This window comes from Aythya marila, assembly GCF_965140915.1.
Source record: "Aythya marila genome assembly, chromosome: 25".
NCBI classification, from domain to species: Eukaryota; Metazoa; Chordata; class Aves; order Anseriformes; family Anatidae; genus Aythya; species Aythya marila.
In genome coordinates, this window is record NC_139066.1 from 3,433,514 (window position 1) to 3,451,851 (window position 18,338).

At 47.6% G+C, this 18,338-nt stretch overlaps 2 protein-coding genes across 6 annotated transcripts; one reads left to right on the forward strand and one right to left on the reverse strand.

Moving 5' to 3' along the window:
• Nucleotides 1-136: 136 nt before the first annotated feature.
• Nucleotides 137-7,876, forward strand: LOC309887540 (E3 ubiquitin-protein ligase RNF113A-like). The gene is made up of 10 exons (XM_082779330.1): nucleotides 137-268; nucleotides 432-508; nucleotides 616-720; nucleotides 2,107-2,214; nucleotides 2,500-2,609; nucleotides 2,814-2,920; nucleotides 3,403-3,492; nucleotides 4,323-4,416; nucleotides 5,125-5,231; nucleotides 5,714-7,876. The coding sequence occupies exons 1-10, from the start codon at nucleotides 169-171 to the stop codon at nucleotides 5,797-5,799; spliced, it is 984 nt and encodes a 327-aa protein (XP_082635456.1). The 5' UTR covers nucleotides 137-168; the 3' UTR covers nucleotides 5,800-7,876.
• A 144-nt stretch (nucleotides 7,877-8,020) lies between these two features.
• STRADA (STE20 related adaptor alpha) lies at nucleotides 8,021-17,652 on the reverse strand. Of its 5 annotated transcripts, none has more exons than XM_082779326.1 (13): nucleotides 17,605-17,652; nucleotides 17,447-17,498; nucleotides 16,151-16,208; nucleotides 15,535-15,563; nucleotides 11,952-12,054; nucleotides 11,306-11,427; nucleotides 11,069-11,177; nucleotides 10,819-10,942; nucleotides 9,971-10,142; nucleotides 9,554-9,658; nucleotides 9,062-9,303; nucleotides 8,507-8,549; nucleotides 8,021-8,189 (listed from the first exon to the last, which is right to left on the reverse strand). In XM_082779326.1, the coding sequence occupies exons 2-13, from the start codon at nucleotides 17,456-17,458 to the stop codon at nucleotides 8,037-8,039; spliced, it is 1,272 nt and encodes a 423-aa protein (XP_082635452.1). In that variant the 5' UTR covers nucleotides 17,459-17,498; nucleotides 17,605-17,652; the 3' UTR covers nucleotides 8,021-8,036. The 5 variants fall into 5 exon arrangements, with proteins under 5 accessions (XP_082635452.1, XP_082635451.1, XP_082635453.1 ...); XM_082779325.1 differs by having other exon boundaries at nucleotides 17,423-17,498; nucleotides 17,605-17,629; XM_082779327.1 differs by lacking the exon at nucleotides 8,507-8,549 and having other exon boundaries at nucleotides 17,423-17,498; nucleotides 17,605-17,633.
• Nucleotides 17,653-18,338: the final 686 nt, after the last annotated feature.

Sequence of the window (18,338 nt, forward strand, 5' to 3'; positions counted from 1 at the left end):
GAGCCGGGCCCCATCCCCGCGGCGCTGCGGGTTGCCATGGCGACGCGCGGGGCCCGCAGCAACCCGGAGGGGGCGTGGCCTATTTACAAGCCCCGCCCCCTTCCATCCCCCTCCCGTCCCGCAGGGGGCGCCATGGCGCGCACCCCCCCCTCCCCGTGAGGCCGCAAGATGGCGGACGCGGCCCCGGTTTGCGGCTTCGTCTTCAAGAAGCGGGGCCCGGCGGCGGGCCGGGGGCGGCGCAAGCGGCCCAGCAGCGACCAGGAGGGGGGTGAGGGCACCGGGGGGGGCGGCTCCGGGCTCTCAATGCACGGGGGGAGCTCAGGGGGGTGAGGGGAGGGGGGCGCGGTGCCCGCCCTGCGGTTGCGTCCTGAGGGCGGGTGAGGGGGGCTCGGTCCTTGGCTCCCCCCTCAGCCCCCGGGTTCCTTCCCCAGAGAGCAGCGGCGAGGAGGGCAGCACCGTGGTGCGCAAGGAGAGGCGGCGGGAGGTCCCCAACCCCATGATACAGAAGGTAAGGGGGGCTGGGGGGGCATTGCTCTGGGCAGGGGGGGTCCCCGGGGGTCCCTGAGGGTCCCTGGGTCCTGCCCGCCCTCACCCCGGTGTCTCCTCGCCCCCCAGACCAGGCGGTGCGTGAAGGAGAGGCCAGCGTATGCAGCCAGCAGCAGCGAGGACGAGGATCCCTCCAAGGAGATCGGCGTCACCTACAAATCCACCAGGTCGGCGGTAAGGACGGAGCGCGGCGATGGTCCAGAGAGGCTCTGCGGATGTGGGATCAGTTATTCCTGCTTTTTAGCAATAGATGCATTGCTCTGTCCCTTCTCTCTTCATACACCTCGTGCTAGGTTTATTCTCCTGCTGCCCCCTGCGTTACTGGCAGGCTATCTAAGGTTGGTTGTCCTCTCTTAGAGGTGTGAGTTAAACTTGCCCCATGTCACACAAAGTTTTCAGGAGATGGAGCACTTGAATCAGGTTTACCTAATTGTTAGGTTCATGTTTACAGCTTTAGAACAGCTTCCTCGCCAAGGAATTCAAGTAACTTAGGAAGTGCATCCATCTTTATTCTTGTGACTAGTGATGGGGTAAAAGCTATGGAGAGAGGTCAGTTTGGGATTGACAGGAGGCACCTGAGGGTCCTCTTAACAGCTGGAGTGGAAAGAAGTCAGTTGTGAAGGTTTGGAGCTCTTTCCACTGGATTTTTCTCTCTCTCTCCTCTTTATGCAGAGAAATTGTGCTCATTAGTAAAAGTCCGGCCAGGATATAAGTAGTATTAAAAGCAAGTACCAATGTTTGGTGTATTGATTCTTTTTATTCCTTTTCAGTCTTATTTCCTCAGTCTCCGTGCCTCCATTTCTTCTGTATAAAATGGGAATAATGTCCAACTGTCCCCAGTCACAGATGCAGGATCAGACTTGGGTCTCCTTATCACATTAGAGACCAATATGAAAACTCGTGCTGTAATTATTCAACACTTTGGCTGCTGCAGAGGGGGGGGCTGCATATTGTTAGCCCTACTTGCTGCAGGAAAATGGGAAAGGAGGAGGTGACAGCCTTCGGGCTCCAGAAGCTTTTGGCATATAAGTTGGATTTGTTTTCAGTTCAGGCTGGTTATAATTATTCTTCAGTTTCTACGCAGCTGTTCCTGGAGAGCTGGAATAGGTGTCTGTTTGGTGCATTCAAGAGGAATCTAAACCAGATCTCTGTATTAAAACTGGGTGCAAGCCACCCACAGCTGGGTTAAAAGTTTGGATGTAACATCCTGCGTGTAGGCAGGATGGTCTCATGATTGGAGTGTTGAACACAGGAGACCTGAGCTCAATTTCCAGCTAAGCCAAGGCTGAGCTTGAGTGGTAAAGAGAGGACAAGCGTGTCCTGACTGTGCAGGCTAAAACTTGGGAGTGATCAGTAATTAGCATCCTGGCCTCTGCAAGCACTGCATCCAGCCTGGGGGGGATTCACTCAGGCAAGTGGTAGAGGAAGATGCAAACAGCTGGAAGGTGAAGCAGGCCGTGCTCAGTACTAGCTCTGTGACCCACCCTCCAGGTAGCCAAGGAGCTTTGTCTTATGCGGGTTTTCACTTCGCCGTGGTCACAAATTGTTCTTGCTTTTCAGAAACCTGTCGGCCCAGAAGACATGGGGGCTACAGCAGTGTATGAGCTGGACACAGAGAAGGAGAAAGATGCCCAGGCCATCTTTGAGCGCAGCCAGAAGATCCAGGAGGTCAGTTGAACCTTGCTCTGTAGGAGCAGGTGCTATACTACAGGAGTACGTGTGTTTTACTCATCCCCTCCTGCATGCCAAGAAGAGTTGGGAGTCTTTTCCTCTCTTAAGGAGGACAAAAGTGTTGCCCTTATAAATAGAGGAACTTTCTGGATTTATTGATATCTTGGTATTAAGGAAGGCAGGGCTGGGCTGGGAGACTGTTGTCACAGATGTAAAAACTAATCCAGGACCTGAAGCTCTTCTGACCCTTAATAACTTTTTTTTTTTTTTCCCCTTTCCTAGGAACTGAGAGGAAAGGAAGATGATAAAATCTACCGTGGTATTAACAACTATCAGAAGTATGTGAAGCCCAAGGACACGTCCATGGGAAATGCCTCTTCAGGAATGGTCAGGTAGGTCGGGATGAGCCTTGGAGGAGTGGGATCAGAGAGGAGTTCAGGTGCTGTCCCCAAAGGCACTTGTTTGGGGCTTGAACTTTGCTGATCCTGCCGACTTGTTCCTGTCTAATGAGTCCGGTGTCTGGTTCTGACCAGGCCCCCAGGGGCCTTCTCCACCGCAGCGGCGCAGCTGGCCTGAGCCTTCTCCCACCCTTTCAGAAAAGGACCCATCCGTGCTCCAGAGCACTTGCGGGCCACGGTGCGATGGGACTACCAGCCTGACATCTGTAAGGATTACAAAGAAACGGGCTTCTGCGGCTTCGGAGGTGAGTGGGTCCTGCCTGCAGCTGAACGTGTGCTGCACCAGATCTGCAGGGGGATCCAAAGGGATCTAGTCCAGCTGGTGGTCCCATGTTTGTGGCATGCAGATGTGCACTAAGTACCTTACAGGCACTTGTTTGCAGAGCTAGCATGTGGTGCTGTTGCAGAATTGTTTCGTGTAATGTTCACCTCACTTGAGGCTGTGGGACGGATGGGATTTCCTGACCCATATCCCACTTCCCACGTGGGTCAGTGCTGGATCTGTCACTGTGGCATACGGGGCACAGTGCTCATGGCCTGTCAGTCCTGAGGAGGAGAGATCAGGCCTGCTTGGCACTGCACAGGGAGGAAGAGCGGGGGTGGGTGGGGAAACAATCCGGTTTCACTTTGTCCTGGGCACAGCTCAGGCTGCCCCCGAATGAGGTGTCCTGTGGGCAGCTGGGCAGTGGGATGAAGATGTGAATCCGTCTTTCTTTGTGTTCCTCAGACAGCTGCAAATTCCTCCATGACCGCTCGGACTACAAACACGGCTGGCAGATCGAACGGGAGCTGGATGAGGGCCGGTACGGAGTCAATGGTACGGCACCGCCCCGCTGCTCTGCCTCTCCTGAGGCTGGTTGTGGTGGGGCCACATGGTCCTGGTTCACTCTGGAGTGAACATGACTCAGGGACTGCGTTGTCTCAAATTGCGTAGGCCATGGCTTGAATTAATACCGGATAGAAAGGACTGTTCCACCTAGCTGTGGAACTCCCTGCTGTGGGATAATCTTAGTGCCAGGAATCGCTGACAGCGCTGAGCTAATCTGCTGCTTTCAGATAACTCTCCCTGGTGTCAGTGGGTTTCTGCTCTGTCTGTACAGAGGATAGCACGCTATTGTATGAGTCCCAGCCCTGTGGAGCTGGGGAGGTGCAACCATTTCCTGCCCCACGGATGCCCTGAAGCTGGAATGCTTTCATGCTACATCATTATTTCTCACTCAGCGTCCATACCTGTGGCCCAAAACTGCAGCTGAGTGTTGCTCATGAACCCCTGTGCAGTTGTGGGGATGGGTGCAGTCCCTGCTCAGTAGGAGCTGTTGAGTTTGATAGCAGCTGCTTTGGGGAAAAAAAAATCTGAAAAGTTGGGGGCTGGAGGATACGTCCCTTCTGCGTCGCCCACTTGCTGCTATAAAAATTTGCTCTTGTGAGATGAGCAGCAGGCACGCTGGCTCATTAGACTAATTATATCTCAATCCCACACATGTTACTGACATCAGTGACACCCAGATGCCAGAACCCCATTGTTTCCAGCAGGGATTCAATCCCACCTGCTGAGCTCTCTCCGTGTTTAATATTTCGTGTCCCACGCATCAGCTGGCCTGGCTGCCTCTGCTCTTGCTCCAGTCTGGTTACCTTTCTCTTGTGCAGACGAAGAAAACTACGAGGTGAGCAGCGACGAGGAGGACATGCCTTTCAAGTGCTTCATCTGCAGAAGTTCCTTCAAGAACCCCGTGGTCACCAAGTAAGTGGTTATTTTAGCAGGGGGAGCCAAACGTCTGTTGCAGATCCAGTCCAGTAGTCATTCACTGCAGGCAAATCCAGTCACTGCCTGCAGGCTGGGAGGTGGAACCTGCTTCTTGTCTGCTATGGCTCTTCTGGTGGCTGTGGAAAGCCTCAGGTATTCAGGGAGCCTTGTAACTACATCAGAAGCGTCTCCTTGGTAGGGATCCCAAGCCTCTGTTGTCCAAGCACCTTTTAGATTCCCAAAAGATGCTGCCTGCTTGCATCATCTTTCCCTTGAGGTTTCGTTGTTTCTTTCCTCCTGAATGCTGACACCGCACTGTGTGAGCAGAGAAACAGAAGCCTGGGGAAGGCAAGAGGCCAAGGATGGGGTGCAGAGGGGACATCACACACTGCCAGCCCTTGCCCACAGTGCTGCCTGATACCTCCACACTTCCCCACAGGCAACACCACAACCTAAATTCAGCGCTTGAACCCGTGGTGACCCTGGAAGAGCTCGCTGATGGCTCTCTGCAGTCACTTCTGTGTCAGTAAAGCAGTGCTGAAACACGTTTCCTGAGTAGAAGGGAGGAATGGGCCAGTGCTCCAGAGGAAGCTCTGCATGTAGCATGCTTCTGCATCCCTCGGGGCTCAGTAGTTAATTGTTTTTAACTCCTGGACACAGCAGCTGTGGCTGGGGACTGGCAGTGGCATCTGTCTCCCCTTACAGGTGTAGGCACTACTTCTGTGAGAGCTGTGCCCTCCAGCACTACCGGAAATCCCAGCGCTGTTACGTGTGTGACAAGCAAACCAACGGCGTCTTCAACCCAGCAAAAGGTGAGGGGAAAAAGGCTTCAGCCTGGGAGAAGGGCTTTCAGCTGGAGCGTCTGCACGGCACCAGTTCCCGATGCACGTTCGTGGTGTTTGCCCCGGCCCTAAGCTGGGGCTCGCAGCTTTTGGCTGCAGGCAGAACTTCCTTTAGTGCCTGGAGACACCGAGGCATGGCCTGGGTGGCTCTGGGTGTAAAAACAGCATCTTGTGCTTGCCCAGATGAGGAGCTTGGGGAGATGACCCTGGTGAGGGCAGGGGGAGGGTGCTGGGGAGCAGAGGCTGGGCTGAGGCTCTCGCTGGCAGGTCAGTGCTGCCCTGACTGCAGCATCGCATGCCCTGGGCCCAGCGAAGGGTGGCAGCTCCTAGCTCAGCCTCTGTGTAGGCCAGTGACTTCTGGCAGCTCCCCTGGTTCCTGGGGTGAGGGATGTTTACAGGTCCTGGGCACTCCACATACCTGGAGTCTCAGCCTGCCTCTTCCTGTGTTTCAGAGCTCATGGCAAAATTGGAAAAACACAAGGCGGAGGAGGAGGAGGAGGAATCAGAGCATTCAGACCACGGAGAGGATCCACAGTAGCAAAGCGCTGTTTTGTATTTAGCAGAATAAAGTTTTTATGGGGGAAACAAACACTGATCGCAGCAGTTGCCTTGGGACCAGCAGCTGTAGCCTGTGCGTGTTTGTCCAACCCACTGTTACTAAAATGCTGGCATGACTGGTGCCAGGGGCTTTGCTCACTGCTCTGTGAAGGCACAAGAGGTAAGCTGAGGTGTGGCTGAGTTCTGCCTGCTGCCACCATGCTGCTAGCAGGACCGCATGACAGCCTGGCTGAGTGCAGCAGCGGGCTTGGGGAAGGATTGAAGACCGTTCAGTTAGTTCTTAACAACTATTTTTTGACAAGGTACTGCTGGTTCACGCCTAACTTTGCACTGATCCTGCTTGTGTCCCGCTGCCAGCTGTGGAAGCATAAAAATATCCCTAAGTTACAGGGAGCAATCGCTACCCTGAGCTTTAGGTCCATAACCTTTAATCGTGTAGTAAGCTGAAAGCAGGGAGAGAAATGAGAAGAATTAGCTTGTGCTAGGTTCATCCAGCACCCTAGAAATGCTCACACATTAGGAATTAAGCTGCACTTCTGCAGGTAGGTGTGGTTTATTACAGCTCACAGGAGTGCATTCCTCCTGGCTTTTCTGCTTGCCTCCTGGTTCCTGGGGGAATTCAAGAGGTAAGTCACACAGGCTTTAGGACTTGGGTGGGCAATACCTCTGTGAGGAAGCATGTCACTAATGCCACCCCAAAGGTTTTATGCTGCCAGTGGCACTTTGCTTTGATTTTTTTCTTGCTGCAAGGTATCACTAACCCACTCCCTGTGCAAGGTTGGGTGAGAGGGATAGATTTTGGCAAGACGCAGACTTCATGAGCTGAGGTACAAGATCCAGCCTCTTAAGGAGCTGGGAAGACCGTATGGTTGCAGCACGAGCTTGTCATCACTGCTGGGATCTACTCCATCACCTTGCAGAAACAGCAGGCTTAAAAACTTCAGAAATATTTTATTTCTTTTGGCAAAAAACTAGAGTAACAAACTTTATCTGGGTTCAAGTACAGTTTATAAACACAAGAAGGACCTGTTGCCAGCACCACTACTCCCATCAACCACCCCTACAGGACTGGATTCTCAGTGCTTCAGTGAAGAGTAGAAAGACCTCCAGCACTCGCGGTCCTTGGAAAGGTCAAACTAAAAGCCTTAAACACACCTCCAAAAACAAATACCATGGAATGGGGAGAGCTGCCACGGCCATGAAGCGAGGGAAGCCATGTGAAAAGCAAGCAGAGGCCTTTTTTTAACCTGGCATTCAGTCAGGGAAGGTGGAACAGCAATGGTAAGAGAAGGCTTGAGCTAATTCTGTACGTGATGTTCAAAGAGGAGTTGTGAATAAGGATTCTGCATGAAAATCAAATTACTTCCCCTCTATGCCAAGTTAAGTCAGTGAGAACAAGCTGGTGTGAATGTTTCATGCTGTGAAACCAGCCCAGCTAACAGAAGGCTGAACTAGATATGCTGTAGGGAGTAAAAATGCTGGTACGTTGCACAGAATTACACATGGCAGTCATTGACCCAGGCAGCCACGGGAGGAGAGGCTGGAATGCCCTGCCCTGTCTGACCTGGAGTTCAGAGTACTCAGCATCAAGTGAGGAGTCTCTCCAAGGGCTCTCCCAAACTGGAAAAGTGCTGCAGAGGAACATTCAACACACTGAATGTGCCCAAAACAGAATCAGGTCATCCCAAAACAGTGACTAAGAGCACACACTTTTTTTTTTTTTTTTCCCCCACTCAAAAGTTACCTGGTGACAACGCAGTAACTAAGCTGACCAGCTCTAAGAAAACGCCCAAAGCTAAGAGCTGCCTCCTTCCCCTTCTTAACTCTAAGGCACCCTTAAAAAGAAAGAACAAAAGAGGATGGGGACATGCAGCCTCTGACTGTGATACAAGGAAGCCAATGATTTTCAGAAACAGAAATAGAGACCATAACTAAACAGATCCGCTCAACCCACTCTGGTGTTCTCAGCGGCAAGGACTGGGGCTTGGGGCCCTGCACCAACTGGAATACTCCGCAGCTCCTTGGGGTTGAGCCTTTTCCAGCTCAGGTCTGTCCATTTGTTTCCAGGCTACTTTCCAAGTAAACAGGCAGCTGAAGTTCCTTCCCAAGGACCTGTAAACTCTTCTACATGTAACATTCATCACCTTTTATGAACAGGACCAATAAATTACAATGTCCAGGAAGCTCCTCCAGAACCACGTATAGTCCCTGTTTGTTCTAGAACTCCCAGTCATCCACGTCTAGCTGCTCCAGGTTTGACACCAGCCCAAAAATGCCACTGGGATCCTGGGGCCGCGTTCCTTCAAAATTGGTGATTGGGGTGACGGGGCGCAGAAGTTCAGGGAGTGCTTCAGAAGCACGGCGCTTGATCTGCACAAAAAGGAGAGAGGTCAGCTGCTGAAGTGCCTCCCCACACAGACAGTGCTATCCTCCTGCCTGCATCGAGAAAAGTTGCAGCCCCACAGAACAGGCAGCTGCTTCCAGAGCTACCTCACTCCCAGAGAACAAGCACCTCATTCTCCTTCCTGGAGAAGCTGACGATCACGAAGTGGCACCAAACTAACTTAATTTTTCTGTGATCTGAAAGGATTAAGCAACTCAACACTCCCACCCTCAGCTTCAGTGACACAGCAAGCTAATGACTGCAAAAAAGCCACTGTTCTCTGCATATTAAATGAGTTCCTTACCTGTTTGAAAAAGGGATGATTAAGGAGAGCGCCTGCACTGGGCCTGTAGAAGGGAGTTAGAATAAAGCAAGCACACAAGAAAAATTAGTCAGTGATATTTTGTCCTTTCAAGATGCTCAAGTGTAGTTCTGTGGGCAGTTCACTGTCACAGCCTCATCCCAACCCCTCCCTCACACCAGCTCTGGCACTCAAACTTTCTGAAGACTGAACCCACTAACGCAGCAGAAAGCTACCCCTGCTCTTCACACCTCGTAGAGTGGTCTGATGAGCACCAGAAAGACAGGGCAGGACCTCTCAGCTCCCCAAAGAAGGTTGCAAAGCAGAGCTATGAACTCCGAAAGTCTTCAGGCTCTCTTAAAGAATATCTTAACCTGCTTTTAACACTGCTTTTGTTCTGCATACTTTACATACTCCTCTCAATGCAGATCACATCCTCGCCCAGCTATAGTTTTGGAAAAAAACTTCAAACAACCTTTGCTGGCTCTCCTGGTTCAGTCAGCCCCTAGAACGGTGCTCGTGGCATGGCTGCAAAGAGCAGCTTTGGCCTGGCTTTACCTGAAGTCCGGGTTCCGCTGGAGGCACTGCCCTACGAAGTTGTGGAAGCAGGCGGAGAAGGTCCGCAGGTAAGGGTGCAGGGCTGACTCGCCGTTGGCTGCTCTCACGTTGCTGACGGCCATGCTCTCGCCCAGCCCATAGTTAGCGCTTGAACGCGAGGTTTTCATGGTCAGCTCGTCAGCAGGAATAGTGGTGGTGTCTAGCAGGCAGGGAACAGTTCCATTCAGCTTTTCCAACAGCATCTGGAAATGAAGGGACATCAACATCCCATGCATGCCATCTCGACAGTTAAAATTTCTCAGTAGATTTCTAACATCCTCAGCGTTTGGACACCAAAGGTTTAATATAGTAGCACAGCAGTTCTACAGGAAAAGCAGCAATGAGAAGGGAATTCAGGGAGGCACAGCACCCTCCTGTTTTCACAACCCCATGCTGCAAGGCAATTCCACATGCTCAGATGAAACAGAGAAAGGAAGAACCTTTAAATCTTACCTGAGTGGAAGGCATGTCTTTAAATGGTACGTGTCCATTTGCCAGCTCGCAGGCTGTTATCCCTATGCTGTAAATGTCAGACTTTGCATCGTAACCCTGGAGATTCTAAAAGAAAAGGAAAATAAAAATTGTGGACTTGCAATGTGGACAGGCAGTGCTCACAACTCGCCATGCAGAAGAACAAACCCAAATGATTACAGCAGAAATGGCACAACCCGCATATAGGATGGTTTGGTGGTGGTGGTAGTAGTTTTAAGCTAAAAAGTATAAAGATGCTCATAATGAGAAAAAGCAACACTGTGGCTGTTTTTCTTCTCCCACAACAGGCCCTAAAACCTCAGAAAATTACACAGAGATGCTATGTATCACTGAGCACAAGCCATAGTTTTTTTGTTTTGTTTTGTTTTTATAACATACCTGCTGCAAGACTTCAGGACTGAGCCAAGGTAGGACTTTGATGCTGTATTTGGGGAAGTCATGAACAACTTTGAGTCGCTGCCCGTGGTTAATCATACTCAGATTACTTCGCAGGCCGGAGAGGTACACCTTCCCATCTACGGAAATCAGGATATGGCTGGCTTTCACACTCCTTGAACAACAACAAAAGAAGTCAGGTTTTCTGCTCTCGGATGATTTATGTTCCTTACAGCATCCCTGGGAACCCTGCTAGTGCGGAAGTGCACTACAGAGGATTTAAGGCAGGAACACTTGAGCTGAACAACTTTCACAGTACATACAATAAATGTAGTGACCATTAATAACCTAGGACATTCTGTGTTTGAAATTTACTTTCACAACAGGATATATCAGAGGAAAGGAAAAACATGCTAAAGGATGGACATGGTGATTTAGGAAGAGATTAAAAAACACTGCAGCACTGAAGAGAAAATCAACCCTGGCAAGCACCTGTGGAAAGGATAAAAGCACGCCAGGAGGCTGAGAGTCCTGATGGCCATCCTGAATGCTGTGCAAAACTACGTATACAAGCACTAAGAGGACTTGATTCACTCTGCATTTTCCCAAAAGAAACTTTCTGTGGCAAAGAGAAGTGTGGGACTAGAGGTTATGGACTCAGGACCTTCTGCAGCAACAGGACAAATTTCCCCTCGCTGTCAGTCTCAATTCAGAGACTCTACACAGCACCTGAACAGAGCCTTATGTCTGCCTGCCAATGTGGTTTGTTGTGACTTCAGACACTGGTCTTCAGGGTACAGAGGTAAGTTTATTGCATAGTGACATTTTTTTAAAAATTATTATTATTTTACCTATGTACATAGCCCATATGGTGGATGTAGTCAAGTGCTTTCAGTACTCCTTGGAGGATATATGCAATCGCCAATTCACTCATCCCATCCATAAAATGGGTACAGATCAAATCTTTTGCAGAACCTAAAAAGAAACAAAACACCTCTTCAGTGGTCAGAAAAACAAGGATGTTCCAACAAAGATGCAACACCTCTTAAACCTGATTTAACAGGATATGACGGCCAGTCAAGGTATTCCCCCTCCACCTACCATAGGCCATGAATGATGTTACCACCCACAGCTCATTGTCAGCTATGAAAGTTGCTTTGTATGGCACAATGTTAGGGTGGTTGAAGAGCTTGGAAACGTGAAGTTCCCCCTAAAAAAACAAAAAAAGATATTTTGATTCGAGTAAATGCAGAAATATGAATACAGGATTGATAAGCACTGTTCTTGCCATCTATTCACTCCTAAACTTGCACTATTGTATTAGTGGATTCCTGTTACCTGCAAGAACGTGACCATTTCATTGGTGCAGGCTTCCAAGTTAACTCTTCTGACAGTGACATACTCCCCTGAGGGTTTATACCTGGCCAGGTTCACAACCATCAAGTCTTCAAAGCCTCTGCCTGAAAGAAAAGGCAATAAAGCTTCAGCAATTATTTCTGAAGCACACACTTCTAAAGAACTCCTCCAGTCCCTGACCCTTAAATAATCTTTATACTCATTTACTCAAACTATTTATGGCCTTGTGAAAGAAAGTAATTGTTCCATCAGATACCATTTCCCCTAGCATGTATCCCATGGAGAGAAATTATCCTAGCCAGCCAGTTAGTATTATCCAGTCTTTCAAGTTCAAAATTGAGCCAGAAGTAAAATGATTTGGCCACAGCCCCTCCAAGGACAGGGTTTCAGGGTCCTTCTGCTGACTTTGTACTTTATACTCAGTATTGTTAACGTGCCACATGCCTCTTTGAGTTGCAAGACCTTAGGATAAGCATCTCAGTTTTTATTAAAGTGATTTTTTAATCAAAGAAGAAGGGCATCCGCTGTCAAAAAATAAATAAATAATCAAGAAAAGGCCAACAAGTCTGCAGAAATTACTCTCTTTGCAGAGCAGACTTCCGATCCTCCAGCCCACGAGTAATCTTACCTATGATAGTGAGCAACTCGTAGCAGCTGCTGTCTGGGAGGAAGTTGCTCATGGTGTCCCTTTTAGGGGAAGAAGCTATCGACTCGGAGCTCGCCTCATTTGTCTAGGGAAAAAATAAAGTCAGGTCAAAAGAGATAAAGATTACACGTGGTAGAAAAGTCATCTGTTCCTTATCATACACACTCAATATGACAAAACTATAGAAGAGACAATTTAACTGCTGTTAAAACAATTAATAGTTAAATATCAATCAAAATCCAGGAGATGCCTCATTTCAGAAGATCCAGACATCTGTGTTTTAATCAGGTAACCATAAAAGGCAATATTCTCACTTAGGTTAAGCTAAAATTTACTTAGAAATACTTGGATAAAGCCAATTACTATTCCCCAGGACAGCCTGAGCATTGCTTTACAGTAACTGTCTTCCTCCTATTATTTACAGACTTGTGTGTCACCCTCTTGCCTGAGCAAAGGCCAAAGGAAAGCTTGTTCACAGCACCTCCCTGCACCGTGGCAGTCAGCATTCCTGCCTGAAGTTGGGGCTTCTGGTTTTCAGCTGCTCATCAGTGAGAAGAGCAGCACAGCTGAAGCTGCTCAGCCAAACATCAAAGTGATGAACCCACCTCAGCAAAAGTATGAAGGTCAGACACACGTGAAAAGAAAAGCTCCAAATGAAAGCAAAAATTTAGCTGCAATGCATTTGTGCTTACAGGGAAAAAAGAAAAAGGATAGAAAAAAAACTCACACCACGCAGGGAAGCAGCGCTCCTAAGCCTACCAACGACACCACCCTAACACATCTGACACAAAGCTAAACGATTTACAATCACAAAATCTTTTCGAGCAGGAACTTCTTGTAAGTTCCTTTATACCTTGCAACTCACTTAAGTTTCCGAAGTCACAAGGAGCGCATCCTAATGGGGATCCAAATTTATTTGGTGTTTAAGTCCAGACGTAGTAATGTCAAATTTCTAGCACATTAACTCCTGACATTTGGAACCCCAGCTCATTTTTGCCAACTCATTCCTCATCAACTGCAAGTGCCCTTTATCAGACCTTTCCTCATGATTCATGAAGTAGAAGAAGCTTGTCCCTTTTCCTGCAGTGACAGCGAATACTCTCTTTTCCATTGCTGAAAGATGGAAATGACACAGTGGCAGCTGAAAAACAAGGCACTGTTCTACGCTCAGCCAAGGGTAAATGTAGTGCAACAAGAGCAGACATGAATTCACCGTAAATTAATTACCTTTGGTTCTGTTTGAGGGTTCAGCTCCTGAGAAGCTTTCATCTCTAAGTGTACTGGGGAGTAAGTTGCTATTCAGGCTTCCTAAGTTCAGCTTTTTGACTGCCTCTGACCAGCATACGTTTTACTTCTCTCTGTCTACCTTAAAAATAGGTTTGGTTTTCAGTTATAGGAAAAGGTGAAACTTTGCTTTGAGAACAGTGCTAGGACACAACTCCAGCTCAAACAACTCTAGTACAGCAACTCAGCTGGCGCCTCTTTCAGGGTAACCCACCCCTCAGATCTCGAAACCTTTACTTCCAGTCCTAGCACTACACCGTGCTGTGGCTTGGCTGAAACAGGCAGCAACCTTCCACTCCCTCTTTCAAACTTCTGCTAAAGATCCTTGTCAATTCTGACTTGGATTGTGTCACTCGTTACTTCTGCCATCAATTTCACACAGAGACACACAGGCAGATGGAAACCTCTGAAGCAGAAAGGCACCACCAAGGAAAGGAAAGCAGAAGGCTCTGATAAGCAGCGGTGTGCAGCAGTGACAGCTGGTGAAACGCGGAGCAGCACGTTAAGTGGTTTGCTTTAATAAACTCCACTCCAAATACAGCGTAAGCCAACAAAACAGATGCGAAAAAATAAATAAATTTAATCTTATGAATGGTGCAGGCTGTTTCAACAGGAATGGAAAAAGGCTGTAAAATCCCTATTTAAAAGTTTTCCAGAACATCAGAGGTCTTCACTCACCTGTCTTCGTGTTAGCAGTGACCAATAACTAAGTTAATGCACAAGGAGCTCTACCAGAAATTTATCAACATCATACGAGAGTTTAAAAAAAAAAAAAAAAGTTAAACTGAAATGTCACTCATGAAATACTGCAAAAAAGCTCCTCTGTGGTTTCACACGGGACAACTTTTGGTGTATGGTCAAAAGCAAAAGCAGCTGCGAAATGAAGTCACGTACAACTGGCCTTATGGCCTGACATTCATTAGGAGCTAGCTGTAGGGCTTGTTGATCAGATTTTAATTGGAAATAGGTTTAAGGAAATTAATCTTTGAAAGGTAACTGCTGTTACAAATGCCATAAGAAAATCAGTTATATGATGCTCGCAAGAATCTGCCTCTGCCAAATCACATCCGTCTGAATTAGGAAGAGGGAAAGTTGTTTTTGTTCTGCTGCCTTCCTCACCACCTCCTCGCTCCTTCACTCCCTTTCAGCATGAGCTACAGAAATTTTCCTCCTGCCCCTTTCCCCAATTATTTGCCTTTTTGTATAGCCATGATAGAAAAAGTAAGCTTTTATTTATCTGTAAAAATAAAAATAGTCACCAATATCACTGTGATGTCCAAAAAACCAAGGGAATATTTGAACAAAAATGATGCAGATGCTGATCTCCATTTGCTTCCAGCACGGCATATGCTGGACGCTCAACAATTAAACAAGGTGTGAATTCACTTGACTTTATACAAAACGTTCTGTATAGATCTCATGTTTTCAGCTTTGTTTGTGCCAGCAAATTACAGACACTGACACAAAATCAATTATAACAGCTTAAGCTGACACACTTATAAACAAATCACACTTAATTCCTGTTTGTAATTGCCTTAAACTAAAGCAACACCTGCACACAGAAACGTTTCAGTATGGTGTGGGCAGGTAGGAAACCATTTAGACCAATATATTCTGCTATAAATCGTGCATAATGCACCACACAGCACGGAATCAGGGCCTGCAGAACAAAAAGCAAAGGTGAAGTTCTCAACTGCCTCATTTTGGCTGTATGTTTTTGAACAGACACTCCTCATTCGTAAGTGACTTTAGTTCTTAAGAGGCAGAGCTCTCAGAATTGGCTCAGAGGAAGAGCAGCCAACAGGACGTAAAGTCACTCAAACTGCGAATTACACGATGTTTGGTTCTGATGCTGGAGCCTCTGATGTGACTGCTCTGCAGGGAAAAGTAAGGAAGCCAGAATCAGCGTGTCCAGAAGGGAATGCTGGCTTAGAACGGTCAAAATAAAAATTTGGGGGCCGTTTTCAGAAGTCTCGTAGGCGAACCTCTTCCCTCAATTCCAAAAGAATTCAAAGAGATCAGCATCTCTGAAGAATCGGACCTAAATCACCTTAAAAGGGAGACCCTCAAATCTGAGGGATTAAGTTTAGTTTTGGCTAGTCACGTCCAGTTTTAATACCACACACCAAAACCTCCACTCCAGGGTGAAACCTGTCTCCACACTCGTAGAGCTAAATATAGAGATGAAATATAAAACTAAGGTAAAAAGAAAAATCAAACTTTCACAAGGATAATCTCCATGCAATGAACCACAGCACCACAGCCTGCAAAAGCCACTTACTTTTCTCCGAGAGTCACCCGGAGGCTGCTCTGGAGTAAAGAAATTAATTGTTCACCAAATTGTGTTCAACAGACACCCATTAAAAAATATAGTTGGAACTTACTGAGGAAAACTAAGTAAATAACCCTGCGTGATACTTACTGATAGCACATACATACAAATATATTGTAGACAAAGATTTAATTTACAGATAATTACATTAAAAATAATCAAACGTAGTACAAGAATGGGAATTAAAAAGATTCAAACAGTGCTACTGCTCAGATATTGCACATAAATGTAAACTGACATTGACAAGTGACATACATACTTAGCCTAAATACAGAAGAAGCTGTCTAAGGGTTATTTATTTAAAGTAGTGAAAGTTTCTCCACGCCCTCTAGAAGCAAAATCTAGACGAGACCTTGATTTCCTATGTTCTGATTGCTTTCTAAGTCACTGACCAAGATTTCTGCATCGTGGTGGAAGATTTTGCTTGTTCCACGCAAAGCAGACCAGAAACCAACCAGCTCTCCTACGGGCACACTGGGGAGCTATCAGCAGAGTTTCAAAACCCATTTTCACTCGTGAATTATAATTAACCTTCCCAATGTCATCCAACGAGAGGAAAACTTACCTCCAAACAGTTCAAACTCTCTTAAGCCCTCAACAATGAACTTTTCCGACACCCACCGCTAAAAGAAAAAAAAAAAAAAGAAAAAGAAATTAGTTATTTCCTTCAGAGACAATCTACTCCCTCTTCCCTCCTCACCCCCCAAATCAAAAACTAAACCACAATGCTAACACTTCTACGATTTTACTGTGATCTAAAAGCTGTGACATCAGAGCTACATCCTTACTCTGGATGAGAACGTTACCTGTGCATGCACCGAGCAAGCACCTCGGTGCTGCCGCCCCTCCTGGATAGCATGCACTCACAGTAAAGTTCATTTTTGATTATTAAGACAAAAATCTTCATATGTGCACATAAAAATAGTAAGCATGCTATGCACCCTTATACAGGCAAATAAAAGTTCCTTTGGGTGTAACAGGTGTGAAAAAGATTCAGCTTTTTATAACAAGATGATGTCTTAGAGCTCTGAGAATTATTTTGGCAATATATCCATTAACTACAAGTAAAATTAAAACCCAAGTATTGTAAAGCTGTAGTTCCCTTCCAGAATTCATGCTTAAAATTCAGAGCAAGCATTAAGCATTAGCTTGTGCAGACAAAAGTTTCTACCATTCCAATTGGCTTTGTGATTTGAAAAAAACAGGCCTGCATATATAATAGGGAATAAAATATGCAGTTTTAGGCTTGCAGAGTGTTGATTAAGTTAGCATTAAATTAAACAGTCAGGAACAGCAGCACGTTAGAGCCTGTCAGCTCAGTGAAAGCAGTGAGGAAAGGGGTTACGTCGCTTGGTGTGAGCGAGGCCAGTCTTGGAAAGCGCCTGTCTTTGGTGTCAGGGACTCAAAACACACAGTGCAGCACAACCCTGTCGGTTTGAGTCACTAGAAGTGCTTCTGTTGTGTAAAACCAAATACTTTGACACTCAAAAATGCAGAATTAAGCAACACTGATGTTTAACTTCCCAAACTCAGCCAGGTTCAGGAAAAGCAGAGCTGTACGCGGTGCAATGAGGGCAGGCGCTTCGTGAGGAGAGGCCGGAGAGACTCGGCTTTCCCTTAAATATAATATTTACTGTAAATGCCGGGTGCTGCACGCGGAGGGGGTGCACGCGTGCGGGGAGCGAGTGTGCAAGCAGCAAGCGTGCAAGGAGCAAAGGTACAAGCAGCAAGCGTACAAAGGAGCAAGTGTGCAAGGTGTGCAAGGACTACAAGCAGGCAGCGCCCAAGCGCGGTTCCCGAAGGGGCCGTGGCGCTCCCGGCGGGGGGTAACACTCACCCTCAGGCGCTCGGGTTTACTTACAAGGAAAGACATGGAGGCCGCGGGTGCGTCGCCACACGCTGCGGAAGGCAACCTGGGGGACGAGAGCGGCTCAGCCCCGGCCCCGGTCCCTCCCGGCCCCTCCGCGCCCCCCCCCCCCCCCCTCGGTCCCCTCAGCCCCGGCCCCGGCCCGGCCTCACCTCAGCGCCGCGGCCACCGCGCACCGGCTGGAGACGCCGCGTGTGACGCCAGCACGGCGCTGCGCGTGACGTCAGCGCGCCGCTACCGCCGCGCCTAATGGCGGCTCGCGGCCCCCGCGCACCTGAGGGGGAGGGAGGCGGGCGCCATATTGGCTCCTGTCAGGGTGCCCCAAAACGGCCCTCCTCTGGGTACAGCATCCGCCTCCCTCACAAAAAAATACACTTTTATACCCGAAGTGGGACAAATAAGGTGTTGAGGTGCTGAGAGGAATGTTACAGTAGGCAAGGGGAGTAGCTGAAAGGAACACAGAGTCCAGTAAACTAGGCAGGTGGAGTGTTTCAATCATATTTTACTCTTCATTAGGTAGTTCATTTGAATGTTCATATTACAAAATTAGCTGCCATAGGACTTCAGGAACACTGTCGACTTATTCAAAAAAAGAGCACAAACTACTATTTCCTTTCCAAGAACTTCGTGAAACAAGACCACGTTAATCTTTAAAGCTAAATAGTGCTAAAATTTCACATGATCTACATTAGTTTTGGTTTTAAATTAATTTTACCAACCATTATAAAATTAATGTATTTGCATGTATCAGGTTACAGACTTCTGCATTTAAATCAGCTTGAAGTACCCCATGCTGGAACAAGAATTTTAAGCAATTGCTGTTTCAACAGCAGCTCGCCCTTATTGCCTCAGAACAAAATTTGCACATATTATTGAACAAGAAAAA

What these genes read in the sequence shown, in the direction of transcription:
- LOC309887540 (XM_082779330.1), top strand. Translation starts at nt 169, where the DNA reads ATGGCGGACGCGGCCCCGGTTTGCGGCTTCGTCTTCAAGAAGCGGGGC. An exon ending in GCAGCCAGAAGATCCAGGAG is followed by an intron (nt 2,215 to 2,499) that starts GTCAGTTGAACC and finishes CCCCTTTCCTAG; the next exon opens with GAACTGAGAGGAAAGGAAGA. An exon ending in GCCTCTTCAGGAATGGTCAG is followed by an intron (nt 2,610 to 2,813) that starts GTAGGTCGGGAT and finishes CCACCCTTTCAG; the next exon opens with AAAAGGACCCATCCGTGCTC.
- STRADA (XM_082779325.1), bottom strand. Translation starts at nt 17,458, where the DNA reads ATGTCTTTCCTTGTAAGTAAACCCGAGCGCCTGAGG. An exon ending in CGGGTGACTCTCGGAGAAAA is followed by an intron (nt 12,055 to 15,534) that starts GTAAGTGGCTTT and finishes TTTTTTCCCTAG; the next exon opens with ACAAATGAGGCGAGCTCCGA. An exon ending in CAGCGGAACCCGGACTTCAG is followed by an intron (nt 8,550 to 9,061) that starts GTAAAGCCAGGC and finishes TCCCTTCTACAG; the next exon opens with GCCCAGTGCAGGCGCTCTCC.